The sequence below is a fragment of the Nelusetta ayraudi genome, unplaced genomic scaffold (assembly GCF_046127955.1).
Source record: "Nelusetta ayraudi isolate G7.1 ecotype Tasmania unplaced genomic scaffold, CSIRO-AGI_Nayr_v1 ptg000009l, whole genome shotgun sequence".
NCBI classification, from domain to species: Eukaryota; Metazoa; Chordata; class Actinopteri; order Tetraodontiformes; family Monacanthidae; genus Nelusetta; species Nelusetta ayraudi.
In genome coordinates, this window is record NW_027466059.1 from 846692 (window position 1) to 866003 (window position 19312).

General features: G+C 45.9%; 1 protein-coding gene across 1 annotated transcript in view; it reads right to left on the bottom strand.

The window, feature by feature from the left end:
- Positions 1 to 19312, bottom strand: part of cdh13 (cadherin 13, H-cadherin (heart)) — a 278759-nt gene that overhangs the window by 139908 nt on the left and 119539 nt on the right. The window contains exons 5-6 of the mRNA XM_076019216.1: positions 9452 to 9457; positions 8511 to 8663 (exon numbers count right to left, since the gene is read on the bottom strand). Of these exons, the coding sequence (XP_075875331.1) occupies positions 8511 to 8663; positions 9452 to 9457 (159 nt within the window). The remainder of the gene's footprint in view (positions 1 to 8510; positions 8664 to 9451; positions 9458 to 19312) is intronic.

The window sequence follows — 19312 nt, forward strand, 5'->3', positions numbered from 1 at the left end:
TGCCTGGCATGCTAATGTAGGTGGAGGTAGGAGCGTGAATATGACCGCTACTGTACTGATACTACGGTACTGTGCTACTACTGTACAGGAGTGATGTCCAAATCCTCAAAAGATTGTGCAAAGCCCCGTAATAATTTGACTGACTCGTTTATCGCGGCTACTTGTCTCCATTAGCTCGTACCGCTAGCTTGCTAACCACAGAGGATAGAGAGCAGACAGCGTGTCACTCTTGAGCGACGGCAATTCTAAATGTATAGAGTTAAATGCTGTGCTAGCCGTGTGAGAAAAAAGCAGCAGTCCGGGTGTCTCGTTTGAACTCACAAAGCAAACTGTCACTCATTCGATCTGGGAGTGCGGGGAGCTTGGACGGATGGATTTGTGGAAACTCTACGTGACGGAATTGTTGACTTGAATAACTCAGCCGCGGATGTTCTTTGGTGGGTGACTCATAAGAAGTCAAGTCAGTGAAAAGAATTGCATTTTCCAACACTGCCCACTGTGAGGGGCTCAGTCAGCTCTCTGTGAGTCGCCACAGCATAAAATGCAATCTCCTCTGGCAAATATTTACCATGCAAACCACAGATCGGCATAAAATCCGGCTTCTTAATTTAATGATATGTGCATTTCAGGATGTGAGTTGTGATAGCAAGCCATGACGAGGAATCCCTGATGTATTTTATTGACAAGAAACTGAATGGGTACCCGAGCTGGAGCCAGAAGTCTTTCACAATGTCGTATAAAGGGAAGTCAGAGGGTGCAGCTAGAATCTCTTCAATGGCAGCAGCTTGTCAAAGGATGCCACCTTTTGATATCCACTCTGTCAAATATTTGTAGATAAAGGTAGGAAAAAAACATTTATTTATCCAGCCGAGCTCCCTGACAAAAGTTCTTTGGGAGAGGCAAGCTTTTGAGCAGCACTTGAAATATGATTTTTTTTTTCTTTCTTTTTTTAAGTGATGGAAATTTGAAATTCAGAACAGCCGCTACTTCACAACTTGGCCTTTGTAGATTTGTGATGGATGCATACAGTTCTGTGGCGAGCCCTTCCTTTGAAAGTGTGTACTGTGGCGTGACGGGCACAATATAGAGGGCAGAATGTGGTGCCTTCAGATCTGCTGTCAGACGGCGTCACAAAAGTGAACATCGCGCGGCGCACAGGCTCAAGAGACAGTATGGATTTGATCAAAAAGCGCTGGATTTAAAGGTTGGGGGTGGGACGAGGGTGGAGGGAGAGAGGGGTTGGGTGGTTTTGGGGGGAAACGGTATGAGTCTTAAGCTGATTCTCAGTCAGGAACCGTCGACACACATCTACTTGAATGTCCCCTGTGTGAAAAATCTGAGGATTTTGCAGCAGGGGCAATTTGTCGGGACACTGTTTGTGTGTTTTTCCTCTCCTAAAATGTGAGCATCCGTAAAAAAGCACGGAAAAATCAGGCAGCCGGACTTTCCTTTTTTCTTTGCCATCCCCGCCAGGGTGACCTGCATTACGGAGGGTCGCGGCTCTACCTGTGTAAACAAGACTGTTATTTATCGCTTCGCGTCCATGTCCTCCCATCATTCCTGGCCAATTAGAGTTCTTCCTCTCCAGCCAACCCTGTGTTTTCATAGTCAGAAGGCGGCCGAGCCCCTCCCCCGCCCCAGCCGCTTTCCATCTCATTAACATTCATTTTCAACCTAATTGAGCTTAATAAGAAAATAATGTTTGACATTAACTCTCTGTGAACATGTGGCCTCGCTGATCACCGCGTCTGTTTGCTCTTCCGCGGCAAATGCCTGCTTTGTCCGCCGTTTGTTTGCTTACTTATTCCCCACCCCGTGCAAGCCTGTATTTCCAGTTCCCGCCTTCAAGCCGTCATTTCCGTATTTCACTTGAAAAACAGTAACAATGTTATTTTCGTTTCGACCAACGCATATGTTTTGGACGAAACGTCTGGTCAGGACGCAAAATGGTTCAAATGATCGTGTCGGTGGGAAAATTGTGACCTGGTGGGAAAGATATTCCACAGCCAGCATATGGCAACACTGTACACAATCTGATTGTGTCTCCCTGGTTGGGCTCAAGTTTTACTGTACTGCCTGGATAAAAGTGTGTATTTGGAGATAAAAAAGTAAGAGGAAGAAATAGACAATGGGGACTTGAGAAGACTTTTTTTTTTTTGGAGTGATGGATTACTTTATAATGTAAACAGTGAAAAATCTCTCATCAAACAGCTCTGAAATAACTGGAGAGGAGCCTTCAAGCTCTGGCTGCGGCATTTTAATACCAAGCACATCATCTTTATTGATCCTGTCTTAACTTTTTTTTTTTCAGCCTGTGGCAATACAAATCCTCCCGGGGGAGAGGTCATAATAATTCTTTCCCCAATAACAATCAGTAATCGCCCTGCGATCACAGTAAGGAGAAGGAGATGAAGGTTTTCCTCAACTGAGATATAAAAGGCAGTTTAGGGACAAAAAAAGATGCTTCACTGAATAAAAAGCACCACTGCTGAGGAGCTTTTATGGCCCTGTGTCAGCATTCTGTTCCTTTTAAAACATTTATTTGTTTGTGAGTCCATTTATTTTAGAGTCCAATAAGGCCCCGTGGGTTAATAACATGGTTGATGAGCACAACATGACATGACTGCAAAGCAGTTACACTGATGAAACTTAAAATCAGTTTTTTTTTATTTTTCTTTGTCCTCCACCTTGTAAAGCTCTAATCTGTATTATTTTCTGCCCGTCAAAATGGGCACCACACCGCAACACAGGTCGGGGCGCAAGCAATACAAAGTATTGTACTGCTGCCGACAGGCGGGGGGAAAAAAAAGAAGAAAAAAAAAAAACGAAACCCAATTGGTGGGCATGACAGGTTACATGAGATGGTGTTTGCGCGAAGGTCTATGAGCCTTTTTCGGGGAGGCGCATGCGTATCGCGCATCGCTGTATAATTGGGCGAGGAGCCCCAGGCGAGCCGTTTGACTGAGATTTTTATTTTTAGTGTCTTTAAAGTTCTGGCGATTTCCCTCTGAATATTTCATGGTGCGCACAAGCCATTAGCTGCAGGAGAGAAAGGGGAAGGAGGCGCCCTCGCCAAACGAGGGAGGGGGAAAAAAAAGGAAAGGTCCTGCAAGGACAACTGAGCGTTAAACGTGAATGGGCCTTTATTGTACGGTGCGGTGGCCGTCGATAAAAAAGGGGGTGACACTGAATTTGATAGCAGGACCTTTGTTCTGACTTACGACCGGGGCGCCAACATATTATCTTCTTCTGATAAGACGGGAGGCAGGTGAGATATCAGCTTGCCGGCTGGGGTCGGCGGAGGGAAATAAATCACGGCTCATGTAAAGGCCCGAGTCTGCAGTGCACGTGTGTGGCCGTTCATGCAGAGCGTATGAACAGTTGAGTTTCATATCTAGATTTGAACACGGAGGTCATTAGTAATGACGTAATGGGCGTAGAAATTCAAATTCTTCATTGTGGTGATCTTATAATGTCAAATTGTTTATTTTCAAATGTCCAGTGTGTAAAATTTAGCTTGATTTCTGATTCTTATATTGGTAAAACTTTAATATACTGCCCACAAACACATCGATTAAAGTGTATAATCGCAGTGCAATGAAGTATGTTTTTTCTGGTTTCTCTGCCCATAGAGCGGTTCTTATTCATATACAGGAAAATACATACAGCAATGGTTCTGTTTTGTTTTAGCTCCCAGTAAGTTGCCATCTCGCACCAACATATTTCAAAGGAAGACCGGTGTGGACAATCCAGCCTGCCTGATGGCGCATTTTTCTGTATAGGGTGACTGCTCGTGTCTTGACATAAACCAACGAAGAAGACGGTGGACAAGGTATGCAGGTTTGGGTATGTTTGAGTTTTGGGCTCTGGGTTAAAAGTCCACCGTAGTTCACTGGCAAGTTCAAGAGGGGGAGGAAGAGTGAAAGATGCCGTAATCTGAAATGTTACCACTTGGCGTCGCTGTTTCTTCTTCAAATTATCCAAATAGTACATACTTAACGTTTAAAATTGTATTGTGACTGTAGTTTAGTTGACTGGAACTATTTAATTGGTGTTTGACGTGTGCTGCAGATCCTCATCTCAATGGGATTTTTACCTGGTTGAGTAAAAGTTACAAAAATAATCATTTTAAAATCTAAGACGGATGCCTTTAACCAAATCTCTTTACTGCGACACAACAAAAACATATTCGCAGGCAGTCCAGGGAGTCTTGCCTCACGTTGCTCGAAGCCCCTGCGGCTGTCGGACTCTGGCGTGTTTGCCGTCTGGCGCCTCGCTGCGGCTGATTGGCCACTGCTGCTATCCTGACTGACAGCTCCAATAAAGGCCGTTTCTGCGTGTTTCCAAGCCGGAGTGACATGTTTTCTTCCCACGACGATGTACATTGAAATCGAGTGAGGGTTGACGCACGCAGCTCCACTGAGTCACGAGTCACGATTCCTGGGCTGTGCGCACTCCATCGCTGACCCAACGCTGCTACCGCCAGCTGGCTAACTGCAGTTTGTGTAAGAGAATTGCATTTATTTATTTTTTTGTATGTGTCACGCTATTTACGAGATTGGTCCTTTGGAAAAAGAAACAGCCCTGGTTTCCTTTTTTCAAAACGTGTTTTTTGCGGCGCCTACAAGTGTAGCCGCTAAATTGAGGGCTTGCAAGTTTAATCAGCTCCCATTAGGAAATGCAGCCAGTCACAATGAAATCCAGTGCTTACTGTCCAGATAATAAAACCGTACCAAATTCTGCATGAGTAGCTTGAGTCAGTGGGTCTTTATGTTTGCATATTTCCGTTCTATTTCTTCTTCTCGTTCTCTTAATCTTCCTCTTGTCTGATGATTCTGCTGTGCGCAGAACTTTTTATACACACGAAAAAAATCTTTACTGAGAAAGTCCCCAGACCCTCATTCAAAGCTCCTGCTCTTTTTCTCTGCTGCCCTCTTTTGGAATCCTCTCTCGACTCTTTCCCCAGAGTTTAAAAACACAACCTATTTTCATTGCCAACGCCAACTTGAAAACATTTTATATCGAGCTCTCCGCAGTGACGGCCCCACTTCTTAAAGAAAGTTTGGCTTGCTAAGTTACTCTACATTAATCAATGCTCCATAGCGCCGAAGTAAGTGAAGACCACATCGGAAACATGTTTTCAGATTCAGCCAAGGGGAGTTCAGTGGTTCAACGTATTGAACAATTTAGCACAGGCCCCACTTCCTGTTGGACGACTGAAGAGCATGAACGTCACGTAGCAGTCACTCCTGGCATGAAACCAAAAAACTTCCGACTTCAATAATTAGCAAAAAAAACCCAGCAAATGTTAGCAGCAGGTTGATGTTTGCATCAGCCAGTACAGTACAGATTACTTCTTCTTTATCAAGGAGACGATTTTCAGAACACTGCAGGCATACAGCATGTGGTTATTAGAACTCATCAACAAAATGAAACATTAGCAATTGCTGCATTCCTCATGCCAAGATGCATGGGGACATTGGAGGGGAGATTTTCTCACTGAGTGTTAACTTGGATCCACTTCAGATGATAACACTGGAATACTGAACCTTTTTCCAATCAATCAATCAACCAATCAGACTTTGGGCTGGAGTTACTGTTCCTCTCTTCATCTCCTCCAGACACCATGATCACAGCGCTGAGAGCCTCAACATGCTCTGCATTCTAAAATCTAGGTTTCGCCACTTTGATCTTTTTAATGAGTTGTTTTTAAAGGGCAGTTCCAAACAGAGTTGTGGAAAAGAAAATACTAAAAATCCATTCCATTTCTACTTGTTTTTTTTTTGTTTGTTTGTTTTTTTTTGGCTGTTTTACTTCAGCGGTCTCAAAAAAATGCATCAAGTATTCTTTCATATGTCAGATGTGTGTAAACACAACGCAATTATTAATTTATCCGACTATGTGTTTTCATTTTCCCCCACCTGGGCTTGCTCCTGATGGAATTATGTATTTATCTTTATGGGAAAGGGAGAAGAACAATGTGCCACATTCAACATTGATTAGCGTCTGACAGCTACTCAGAAAACGACAACCACCGCCGTACAGCACGTGCGCAGCAGCCCCCGTGATAGAATTTTTTCATGAACGAGTCACGTGCGCGAGCCAGCCTCACATTCCGCCCTTGACGCTCTCCCACTTCACACTGGGAGAAAAACAAAGAAGCTCATGAATGTTGATTTTTTTTTTTTTTTTAATGCAGTGACCTTCTTAACGACGGGACACGGCCGGGAATTATGTAATTGCTTAATAATGCATCCTTTAGCCTTGCAAATGACTTAATAGCTACCTGGGTGTGAAAAAGTTTCTGAAGTGGGTGAAGTGGGTGCATGAATACCGACGTTGGGTCCACGCGCCGTTTAACCTCGCCACACATGGAACAGGAAACTTGTTTCGCATTCGTCTCAACAGGTTTGAGTTCCGTCTGGTAGCGAGACGCCGCCGCCGTGACCGGCTCTGGTTCGGCGTTCCCCACTCGGCGCTCCTGTTCCAATTTGGCGAAAGCAACGGCCGCCGACGGAATCTTGTTAAACATTGTCCCGGAGCATCATCTGTTTGCCAGATTATTCATGAAACTTGCTGTTTTTGGGTGTCGGTAAACAACTCGAGTCAGACGTTCCCCGCCGGAAGGCAATATCTTGGTTAAACCAAGCATGCTCGGGTAATCACAAACACCGGAGGAGGGCGACGATAAGAAATTTGGTGACTCGGCTCACTCCTCAGCCTCAGCCGGTGTTTTCTGTTGCTGCCTGCACCCGGCTCCCATCTGCCGCTGTTTACAAAGTTCATTATTTTGTGATTTGTTTATTTATTTTAAATCCAGGAAGCTTATCGGCTTACCCACACTCGGATAAAAACACTTGAGCTGTTCAAAATAGGCGCTGCCAACATTGCTCTATGCAGACAAAAAGACCCGAGAGGGCCAAAAAAAAAAGAAAAAAAGAAAGGGCCAACGAGAGTCTCAAACAAAACTCTGATGTTGTTCCGACGACCAGTCGCCTTCTGGTGCTGACTGACTGGCTTCCAGGTAACAAGAGGAAACTAAATCTTTGCATCTGGGGTTTGGAATCGAGCATCATACCGAGTCATGACAGCCGACACTTGTCTTGCACAGAGCAGCTGCAAGGACCCGATATTGATGTTAACAAATTCCAGTGTAATAACACAGCCATTATACGTCTTAATCAGCGTTTGATCTGGAGCTTGTGCCTCTCGCCAACATTGAAAGGAAGAGAAAATTAGCTTGCGCTTCACCCAACTATTCCATCTCAACAAGTCTAGACACACACACACACACACACACACAAAAAAAAGAGAACGCCTCAGTCGAGGAGACGAGGAAGTGGTTGTATTGGAGCAGAGAGAGAAAGACAGCAAATTTTGCAGAGAATGCATTGTCGAGAGGTTTGTTCGTTGACGAAATACTTTGTCAAGTAATGTCTGACTCAGATAACGAAGAGAGAATATTCGCACTCGGACGATGATGTTCAGTCGTCCCGTCAGAGCGAGTCTGCCGGTGCGTCTTTAGTTACGCAGCGGCAGTGATTCCATCTGCCACGACAATCACCAAGCAGCACACACGCTTCGCCTCAGCGTGGCCGAGGTGGGAGTAATCGACGAATGAGGATGAGGGGACGTGGTGGTGGGGGAAGCAGGAGTGCTGAAAACACCGCTTAAAGGTGACGGAGGGCGCAGTGAGTGTTAGTGATCAACGTGGTAAAAGCTGTGGGAGGAAACGCCCAGCCAGTGCTGGTGGAGGCAGCAGGGATGTTCGCGGTCCCCCTGTAAATTACAGCGATGATGGCTGGGTCTGTTTGACATATGTGGAAAATTATCAAAAGCGGATAAAACAGTTTGATGAGCCTGTGGGGTATTGTGGAGACAGGGATCGTACACACAGACCCCTGACATCTGACATGATACAAAAACAAAAACTGAAGTTTTTCTCAGTCTTACAGTACTGCTTTATCTCAAACCAATTTCAAGTCACAGCCGTTTGAAATCTTGATATCAAAATTGAATATTTTCTTGAAAAAATAATGGCGCTTCAAGGGTTAAGCTGCCAGCCCCTTAACGACAACAATTTATTCTTGAGGTTAACAAAGGTTGCCCTTTTTTCCCGAGCAACCTCAAATATTCACCGCAGAGCGAGAAATTCAAGACTCGCTCACAATCGAAAGCACCTCGCTACTCCTTTTTTCCCCATCTTTATATGTCCAAGGTCCTAACATTTATGAGAGACTGATCGCAGGACGCGAAACACAACTTTTTTTTTTTTTTTTTTTTGTCGAAAAATAGAAGAAAGAGAAAGTTCCAGACACTGGAAGCGACGGCAAACAGTAAATCTATCACAGCGTCAGACTGAGCGAGCTCCCAGGAGGCCGGGAAGAAGATAAAACGCACAAAACAATCAGAGAGGCGCACCCACACACACACACACACACACACACACACACACACACACACACACACACACACACACACTGTGAGACTGACAGACTCTTATATCCAACCTGGTAAGTGTCGATGGCCTCCCGGTCCAGTGGGCGGCTGACTGACACGTCTCCTGTGTCGATGTCGATGGTGAAGAGGCCTTTGGGGTCCCGGTCGGCCCCCGGACCTGTCAGCCTGAAGATATGGTTCTGCAACTTCTCCGTTGAAATCACCTGCGGACACAAACACATGTTGATGCGACAAAAACAAGCTTTGCTTTGCTTTGCTTTTCTTTTCTTTTCTGTTCTTTTTTTTGTTTCATTTGAACTCTCTCCTGGCCCTCTGCAGGAACACCAGAGTCAGAGAACATAATAAAAGAAGTGTTGGGACCTCATCAGAAGAAGAAACTATCCCCAATTAAAAGTGCATGTGGCTCCGCCTCCAGAGTGCAATTCAGGGATCTGTGTCTTTGCCCAGAAGTGGAAACAATGACGTCGCTCCTTCTAGCTTTTCTCCAACATCTCCAAACCCTCCCCTCCCCCGATTTGATTTTTTTTAAATCTGTTTACATACTGTAGACTTGGGCAAAAGTAGCTCACTGTGCCGCCGAGCGATGATACAAAGCCCCGGCTGGCAGGCAATCAATCATTTATGCCGGACAAGGCTTTGATTTGATTTCGTCAGCTTGCAGATTTAAGTCGCGTAAAAATTTAAATAGCCAGCATCAATCGGGCAGAGCACCAGCGTCCCGCCGCAACCGCCTATTAATAAAACATGCACTTTCTTCGTGGGAATGTCCAGCAGGGTAATAACTCACTAAATAAATCAAATCTCAATATTTTCGCCCGCCCCGTTGTGTAGTTCCATTTTTTCAATATTACGACTCGGAATTTGAACCCTGAGGCTTTCAAGGCTGTCATGTCCAGGTTAAAAATGAAAAAAAAAAAAAATTAATAATAATAATCTGTTCTCGCTGCCTGTAACTGTGTGTGCCACGGGATATTGCAATATTTATACTCACATGAGACTGCGGTGTTGAGCAGCATCCGCGGGTGTCCGGGTTCAGGAACAGCAGGATGGAAACAAGAAATATGGACAAAACAACATGTTAGCTAAGTATAGCACAGCACAAAATGAGGGACAAGCAACAAACAGGCACATCTTTCAGAACCAAGGATCTCCAAAGATGCTGAATGGGGAGAAAATTACGACCATTTGTATCATTATCATTATTTTTTCTACGCTAACCTGGAACAGGGAAAGGTACAAATCGCACAAATAACGTGAGCGAGATTTTTTTTTTTTGTCCCTCCGGAGCCTTTATCTACAACAAAAGGGCTTTTGATGAGGGCCGCAAACACTGCTCACTCTGTTTGTCATGTACGAGAGTGCTGTCGGACCTCAATATGTCCTCTGTGGAAAAAAATAAGAAAAAAGAACAAACAAACAAATATCTACATCCATTTGGGTTTGGAGGATCACGATGTTCCTCGACATGTGAGCACAGGGACTGACTCAGGTCAGAAGTTCAAGTCAGCAGCGTGCATGCGTGTCCTCTGCTGTTTAATAATAATAATAATAATTTGTTAACGCAGTGTTTACGTTTTGATCAGGGGAATCAGATTCGGCGTGTGAAAATGTGCGTCTCAGTTTTGCATTATTTTTATTGTCGTGACCCAGAAACTAGCGGCGTAAAGAATTACTGATTCTGTCATTACCACCTGCCGCAGGCTGTTATTTCTTGTGCGGCTCAGCTGAAACAGTCTGTTGGTTGGCATTGTTTTCTTTTTCCTCTTCGCTCTTTGTTCAATTTTTCTACCGCCGTGTGTGTTTATGTGCTTTGATGGGACATAAATGTACTTTTGTGAGCGCGATAAATGTCAGCAATGTCTGATTTTCGTGCAACGCCACATGTCATGACGGCATGATGGAGATACTGCTTATCAGACGCTCAATTTAATAATGTTTGCATGCACATCAAACAAAGAAAAAAAACAACTCGGAAACGTTGTCGTTTCACGCATTCAAGTGAAAAATTAGAAAACAAATAAATGCAGCATTTGCGACAACAGCCTGTACGTTGACTTGTTTGCCCCCCCCCGTCACTTTATCCATGTTGTCCATGCCCCGATGCCGTTCCCTTGTGGTCATGTGACCTCGAGTTGCTCGTCCGTTCCGAAGCGCTCCTGAAATGTCAGTTCTGGCGCTGCTGAACTCGGGGAGGGTTGGAGTTTCACTCCCCCGCCCCGCGCTCGTTGTCGACTTTGCGCTTCGCTCCGGTGCCGGCGGAGCCTCGGCCCGTGCAAACAGACAAAGGGGCCCGGTCGCCGCCCGAGACGTCCCGCTGGGCCCCCCCCCCCCCGGGGCTCCGACAGGCGAGAGTCGGAGATGTAAACGCTCCCTCGGCAAGCGCGTCTCATGATCAGAGAGGTGCCGTGAGGTCATCTTTAATGAGGGCGTTCCTCCGCGGGACGGCGGCAAAATGAAAGAAAGGCCCTCTTTAAGCGCGGCGCTTTAAAGAGCATGGCAGATGAGGCCGCGGCGCCGCAGACAAAGCTCAAACCCCCTCAAAGTTGAAGCCTTCAAAGCCTCGTGGCGGCTCTCTCCGACGTTTGTCTCGGCGCCCGCACTTCAACTCCGGCCGTCACTCGCCCTCCTTCCCCTCCTTCTGCTCGGCGTTCTCCGGGAGCCACTTGTTGCCGCGGCGCTTTCTCCCTTTTCAGAATTCAGATCTCATTCTCCATGCATCATTATCCATTGCTCCACATTACCACCCTTCGCTCTTTTTTTTTTTTTTTTTTTTTTGTGGGGGGGGGGTTTCGCCACACCAAAGAGAGAGAGCGATGAGAGGCTGAGATGTAAAGCGCAAGGCAGTTATTAGTTGCAGATGATACGCTTATGATAAAAGAAGACGGAGGGGAAAAAAAAATCCATCTTCTGATCTCTCCCAAATGTATTTTATGTCTTCTCTTCCTCCTCTTTCGTATTTTACTCCCCTGCTCTCCCTTCCTACTCTTCTCATTAACTGTATAATCAGAGGCATTCTGGGAATTCTGAACTTTGGTTCCAGAAAAGCTGCTTTTCCCGAATAAATGGGGGAAAAAATGCCAGTCATGCAAGATTTTCATTTATTTATGCCTCACTGAGGGTCATGGGATGCCTGTTGCACCTGTGTGAGGCGGTCACGGTAGCGCCGCTCCTTTTTAACCAAATTGTTTTTTCTGTAGCGTAGCTATTTTTAGAGTGCAGTCGTGACGTAGCGTCACTCAGACGCTACATGTTTACGGTCCATGAGAAAGACAGACGGGAAGCTCAATTTGTGGCAGTGGCACCGAGCTGCGGTATCCCTGGTGGCTCTCACATGCCGCAGCTCGGTGCCGCGACTGCCGGAAGTGCCGCAGTTTATTTATTATTTGTTTTATAATAAATAATCAAATGTATTTTTGCACTAACACACTGACAGAAGCAACAATTCACACCCCCAGACGATTGAGAGTCGCTGATTGGCCTTGATGTGCAGGCCTAGCCAGAACACCTGGTGAGAGAGAACCCAAGCAGACACAACACAAGGAGAACATGCAAAGTCCACGCAGAGAGGCCACAGGGGTCGCCGTTCTACCCGGGGGGTGTTGCAACGATGGCCAGTTTCCCGTAGCCGGCAGTCACGATGCAGTTGAGGCAGTTGAACAGTTGAAGGCCGATGACCGGTCTTATAGCACGACTCTGAGACGACTCAGGTGGCTCTGCACCAAGTGGGTCGACGCGAGTGAGGAGGTGGACGAGAGCGAAAGGGGCAGCGTGAGGCCTGGAGGACAAGCCGGGGGAGGAAAGGAGTGAAGGAGAGGAAGAGGACGCTAATAAAGACGCAGCAACTTCAGCCCAAAAAGTAAAGTGTCAGGAAGAGTTTGGCATGATTAAGCGGCGTCTCCCTCACACAGACACACACTGACACATCGACGCGCGCTGGCACCCGCCGGCTTTTGCCTTCGTCTGCGCGTGTGGGAGGACCGACTGGAGGGATCTCACCTCTTTCCATCAGCCCTCATTAGCGGCAGAGCGCACATGAAAGACGGTGGGCCGAGCCGCTCGGCGGAGGGATGACGGGAGGTGTGGCGCAGCTCCGCGAAGCGCCAAACACCTCGGGGCGCACGGAGGAAACGAGCCGCCGACCGGGGGGACCGGCTCCCCACTGCTCCTCCTGCGAGTGTGTGCGCGTGTGAGTTTATGTGTGTGTGTGTGTGAGTGTGAAGATATTTTTAACACCACTGACTAAAGCTGAGCAGCGTAAAAGCCGCAGAGAAGAACAGAGCGACATGCAAGCAGGAAAGCATCGAGGTACCTGGTGAGGAAACTGTATGAAGATAGCTGTGTCTATTTTCATTTATGTTTATCTGTTTGGTTGGGTTAGACTGGCCCAGAAAAGAGATTTTAAAGCTATGGCGTCAGGCTAAACTCAATAATTCCTCGGTGTCGTCAAATTCTAGAGATTCAGAATTTTCCAAAACAATTCTGAATTTTTTTTTTTTTTTTTCATGCACAACAGTGAGCAAATAATAATTTGTTGTATCCAAACCCAGAAGACTTAGACTGCGGAGCGGAGAGACGGCGATGTGAAAAGTTGAGCCCGGCGGCGAGTGTATTTCTGGCGGACGTGGTTAGCAGCCGCAGCGTGATGCCGATTGCAGCAACTTCGCTCGCCGCAGCGGCTCCGCAGGGGGTCTCTTGGAAAATGAAACGGCGAGGGCAACTATTTTCCTTCGGCACGCGCGGCGGCCAGCCGAGAGAGGCAGAGGTCAGAGCAGATGTTTAGCTTTCTTATTTCTCGTTGCAGAAGTGACGTTTAAATGCATGGCCTCCGGTTGTAATCTGCCACAAAAGGAATCCCTGGTACTTAAAACATATTCATATCATAAATAAATAAATAAATAAATAGCACAAGTTTAATTGGTATCCTGATGCCGGCAACATGACGGCTGAGGTCAATATCTGAAGCAGAAACATACATGATGATATATATTATAACTAATCTATACCAGCTGATTGGTCTGCCAGTTGGTATGAACGTCATTGTTGATCAGCCACCCCCCCCCCCAAAAAAAAAAAAGAAAATCTTGCCCGCATCCCCCCACTTTTCCAGTGTTTTAAGTATTTCTGAAAATCCTTCATACAAATACCGAGCTTTTCATGTTTCCAGCCACTTGGCGAATCTTCCCCCGCCGTTGCCAAGCTAACAGTCGGGTGGCCGACAAAGCCCCGGACCGAATCAAACGAACCGTCCCACGGGCTTGCGTCGTGAAAATTGCCTATGAATAAAAATTTTAATTGGACAGACACAGGCAGCGTACCGTCCCTTTTCTTAAAAAAAAAAAAAAATTAAAGGGAGTGTAAAAACTATTCAATCTCGGCGTAAGAGAACGAGACGGTAGAGGGTGAGCCAACCCTCCTCCACCGACCTCGACTCAGCTGCGCTTCTGTTATCCTCACCCAAGGTCATGCCGCCAGCTGCAAATGACAATCGCCAGCCATGAAAGGGCTCTCGGTGGGGCTGGGGAAAAAAAGGCCAGGTCCAGTTCACAACATGTGAAGAGCGGACGGGACGAGGCGGGAGCCCCCAAGAAGAGGCTCTGAAGTGATGCACTGATTGGGCATGGCAATGAGGGTGCATTATTCTGCGCGTGACCCCCCCCCTCACACACACACACTACGTCCCCCACGTGCAGTGCATCGGAGTTGGCGCCGGCTGATTGTGCTGCCACTCCAGGCCCTCTAATGAAGGGGGACGATGGGGCGGAGGGAAAGGCAAGGCCAGGACGCCGGCGAGTCCTCCACGCAGGGCGATGGCAAAGTAATTGCACTAATTAAATGGCTTTGATTGGCTGGCAGGCGCCGTTCTTAATCACCGGCGCTCAGCTATTGTGCCCGGAGTCAATCACAATGAGCCTGTGAGGGCCGACAATCAGGAGGCGCCCTGCTGATAATTGTGCCTCTGAGCTCGGAGGAGGTCAACGGACGGCGCGTGTCAGCCGTTTCTCCGCACGACCAAGGCCACAACGCGTCTCAACGACCATCAAAAGGCAAAGTACCACAGTTGTTATTATGGAATAATGGAAAATTCCAATGTTTCCTTACAATCATTTCCAGCATTTCAGTTTACTTCTAAAGGTGAGCAACGCCTCTTCCACTACTTTCATTTGCCACACTTTTTAAAAATGTGCTAAAGTGTGCTAAACTAAATACAGTAAATCAAATCAAATAATAATAATAAAATAAGTTCCAGAAATCAGCCTTATTAGGTGGATGATGGAGGCTGAAAACAGAGGACTAAGTGTCCTGTAAAACTTTAATTTCTTAGGTCTTCCTATTGTGAAATAAACAAGCTCTTATGTGGCCTGGCTTCGTCTGTTTTACTGCACTGAAACAAGCCGTTCCATCCGACTTTCTATTATAAAATTCTAATTGTCGCAATGTGTCTTAGGGTCCAGCCGTGAATCAGAATCAGCGTCAGACGCCGTTAACTATGTGCTGAGGAGCATCCACCTCTGACGGTGAATGATTTAACACGCTGGGAGACAGATGGGAAGACAAAAGTGGGAACTTTCTGCTCTTTTAAAGACAATTAGCAGAATGAATTAGACTAAACGACAAGGCCTGTGGGCAGCGAGCTCTCGAACGCCGCAACATCACACAGCATAGCTTGTTCTCTTTCCTGGCTTGGCTGCCTGGTTTTTTAAAAGGCTGTTTGAAGTGACAGCAGAGGCCAAAATATGAGCAAAATAGACATAAAGTGCAGGTAGGGGTGAAATAACAATGACACAGGGGGAAGGAGAAGTAATAAAACCATTTATCAGCCGGTGGACAGCAGGTGGGAAACGTCACGGCAGAGGACGGAGACGGGCTGACAGGCAGAGCAAATTAAGATCCACTGGAAATGAAGGTGCCAATATCCGTCTTACTGCGTAACCGGGACTACGGCCAAACCAGGTCCCAGTGCCCTCACAGTGCATTATCGGGGCTGTCACGTCAAGTCAGACACGTTGGCTGATGTGTGAGCCGAACCTCGAGGTCAAGGCAGATGAACCCGAGCGGAATGAGCTGAAAGTAGCGGCGCAAGAAAGGGACGATCACCGTGGAAAGGGAAATAACAAAACAAAAAACAAACTACATGACTTTTTCGATTCAGGCATTTTGTTGCTCTCTTTCTCGAACACCACCACCACCCAGGCCAAGATAGTTTGAGGCCCGCGGCTGTGATTGGCTGCCACTGTGTTTAATAGCAGTATTAACTTTCCCGAGTTAGTGGGGGAAGCAATTGGGAAAGGAATTGCTTCAAATTGCAGCCAGATGATGTCTTGTCCATTCTGAGTTGAAAAGTGGCCTCTGGAGTTCCAACTACTGGTGCAGCCGCCCAAATATGAGCCAAGTGGCTTGCATTCAAAAAAACATATCCTGGTCTCTCCAACCTTCATCAGTGTGTCATCGTCGCTGATGGCGGCCAGATGGCGGAAAATGTATTTTGTGCGCTGCCAAAGACATGACGGATTATGACGTTTGCTGCCCGCTGTTGCCTTTTTATAGTCAGGTACCAGAAAACCTCGTCGGCAGAAGGATTATAGAGATTTTAAGTCTAAATTGTATTTGAAGATGAAGATCCATCAAGAAAATCTCCTTTCAGAGTCATTTCAGCTGGTTGGAATGCCACAAATCAACTCCAGTGCAGAGGGAGTCGGCAGATATGGGTGAATACAGTTTCAGCAAAGGCAACACGGGACTTAAAGTCATAGTTTCGTGGTGACTAGAAAACCTTTCTTTATATAATAGATGAAGTTGAAGTCTTCTCCACAACATATATGTCAGCATTGACAGTATGTCGGAATGAGACCAACATACTCCTCTACATTTTTCTGAAGAGGCCATCATCGATAAAAGTGGACGTACGGGATGGACGTCTAAAACATCTTCCATCCATCAGAAGTCTTAGTTGAAGAAAAATAAACAAATCTCCTGTCTGCTCGATTCAACAATGTCATCTGCATAGGATGCAATTCTTTCATGGAGATAAACTGATCCACAATTAAAGCAGACAAATTCACATCTTTCGTTGAGAAACAAGAGCGTACAAGAAATGTTTAAATCAATCAATTCCATTGTATATCTTAACACGAGCAGCATTAATCAAGACATGGAAAGATACCAAACAAGTATTTCTGATTGAACCCTCCCTCTGAATACTTATCCGGTCCAAAACAAATGTTTGCTTCGGCACTGCGGGGAGCAGCACGTGCTAAAATAAAAAGCTCATCCGTTTCGCCACACGCTCCGGCTGCTTTGCAAGCAGCTCGTGTAGCTCCCAGGGAGGGGGCAGGGGAGAGAGACCTCCGCATCAAAACCCCCCTTGGCAAACAGAAAATGTGACATGGACCACACGGCCGGCGCCTTCTCCCCCGCCGGCGAGTCCCGCTGGCAGCCTACTTACCCTTCGTCCCGGAGAGCACAGGCATGCACACCCTTTCATATATGCACACACACGCACGGTCACACATGTCAAATTGCAGGCCTCGCCGTCTCACCTATCCCCCTCCCACCCGATGTTTATCTCCAGCTGAGAAGGAGGGAGCATAAAGTATAAATGGCTGCCATATGGAAGTGGTAGGTTGCATAAGAAAGGGGTGAAGCCGTCGGTGTGGAAAATCAATTTCACTGAGCCGGCGACATATAGCTTCCATTGGGTAAAATAGCTCACATTAGCGTGTCCTGTCAGGCAGCGGGACTGGGAGGGAAGCTGAGGGAGGGTGGATGGGAAGTGGAAGGAAATGGGGAGCACTGGGGGAAAAGATGGGTAGCGTGAAGGGGTGAGTAGTGAGGGCCAAACAAAGAGATGCTTTTCATTCAGGTCCATGCAGCTCTTAACTTGCTCCTTTAAACTCCCAAAAGTTCAATCACCACCTCACGTCTACAGTACATACGGTGGAAGAAAAAAAAAAAAAAAAGTCATTGTCCCCAGTGCAGCAAACCTAACTGCTGACCGGCCCTCTCGTCTTATCTCACTGCGGCTCACCACTGGATGGGATTCAAGCCGATCCCTGTGGACCGTCGGCGAACCACTCTTTTAGGAAGAGAAAAAAAATGAAATGCTTGAAGATTTTTACCATCATGGTCCTAAGAACTGCTTCACAGAGAACACAGCGCCGGTGTGAAGAAGGGGCGGAGGGGGCCTGCACTTCTCCCATGTTCCCAAGGGTACAATTATCTATTAGGTGTAAGGCTCAGTGCGGGATATCATTTTGTGCGCTGGTCTCTGCAGGCACACAGGGGTGCGGTTGATCTCCGAGTGCCCCGTCTTGTGCAGAACAAAGCCGCTTGACATGTGAGAGAGATACATCAAAAGCTGCACAACACCTGGAGATGAAATGTCGGAGATCTGCACGCAGGTCCAGATGCAGTAAAGCTCTCCGTTGGCCTATTTGCTCAACTGGTAAAGGTGAATTAGCCGCAGCAACCAATTGCTCGCCCCAGGGAAAATCATTTACAGAGGAGCCATCGGAAGACTTCCTTCTCTTTGATTTGAAAGTATAGCAAACAAGAGCAAACTTCAGTCCGAAAAAGCAACATTTTGCAAAACAATCGCATTTCCAATTATCCAACTTAAGAGGATTAATGTTATCATCATCGTCATGCTGAAGTCACAAATTTGTAAGTTAAATGTGGGCGTTAATTTATTATGAGTAACATTTCTCCACCAACCTCCTACATGCATTTTGATGACAAAAAGAACCACAAAAGTTATGATAAAAAAAAAAAAATTAAGAAAAAAAGAAAAAAACTGAAAGGCCCAATTGAAAATCCCATTGATTTATCTATTCACAGTTATTTTGCGTACTCTTACGATGGCTGTGTCTCTGGTATTTCATCATCCATCACCTCCAAGAAATGAATAACACACTCATTGCAATTCCTTTAAAAGCATCATCTAAGTGTTTGAATTTATTTTTAAACATGCTATATCTTGGTCCTGATTTTTTTTTTTTTTTTTTTTTTTTGGGGGGGGGGGTAATCTGCCAATACTAAGAGTTCACCTGGAAAGCTAGTAAGTTGTATTTTCATTTTTTTTTGTTTGGCTGCACATTGTTGTGCTTTACACCCCCTGCCCCCAGGCAAAACAAAAGGGAAAACAGACAGAGTCAAGTTTTATATTATAAGAAATGTCGACTGTTTTTATTTGTTCTCTGAGCAACAGGCTGGTTGACCTCAATATCATCTATCCGCTCATGCCAGATTTGTGCCAGTGTCATGGGAGAGCCAGCGAGTGAGAAGTTAACCTTTAAATTATTTCTGTCTGCGTTGCCTGTTGTCCTCTCCAACTGCTCAGTAAATAATATCAGTTCTTTAAGTCTCACACAGATAAAATATATTGATATTCCAACTATGGGTTTGTGCAAGAGTTTAGATTCTCAGATTGTGGACTTCTTGGACTAAGAATCTGTTTTTCAACCATGACACACCAGATGGAAAGTCGCAGTTTCCTGATTCTGATTTACTTATTTGGATGGATTTCATGTTGTCATTCTGGTAAATAGCTAATAGAAAAAAAAATGGAAATAACATTTCTTCCTACCGTTCTTTCTACTCAGCTGGAAAACAGGAACTGAAAACGGCATCTAGTCTTTTTTGCGACATGGGTCATTTTTATTTATTTATTTTTTTCCTTGAGAGTGCATGACGAAAAAGAAGGGGTGCAAAATCATTTATCTTTGTTGTTTAAGTTGGTTGTTGGGGGAGGGGTCAAAGCAGAAAGCAGGTTAGCTTTTTTGTTTTTCATGTCCACAAAATATGAAAGGAGAAGTAGCAGCGGCTTTGTTCTGTATAAAGACTTCACCTCCTGCCC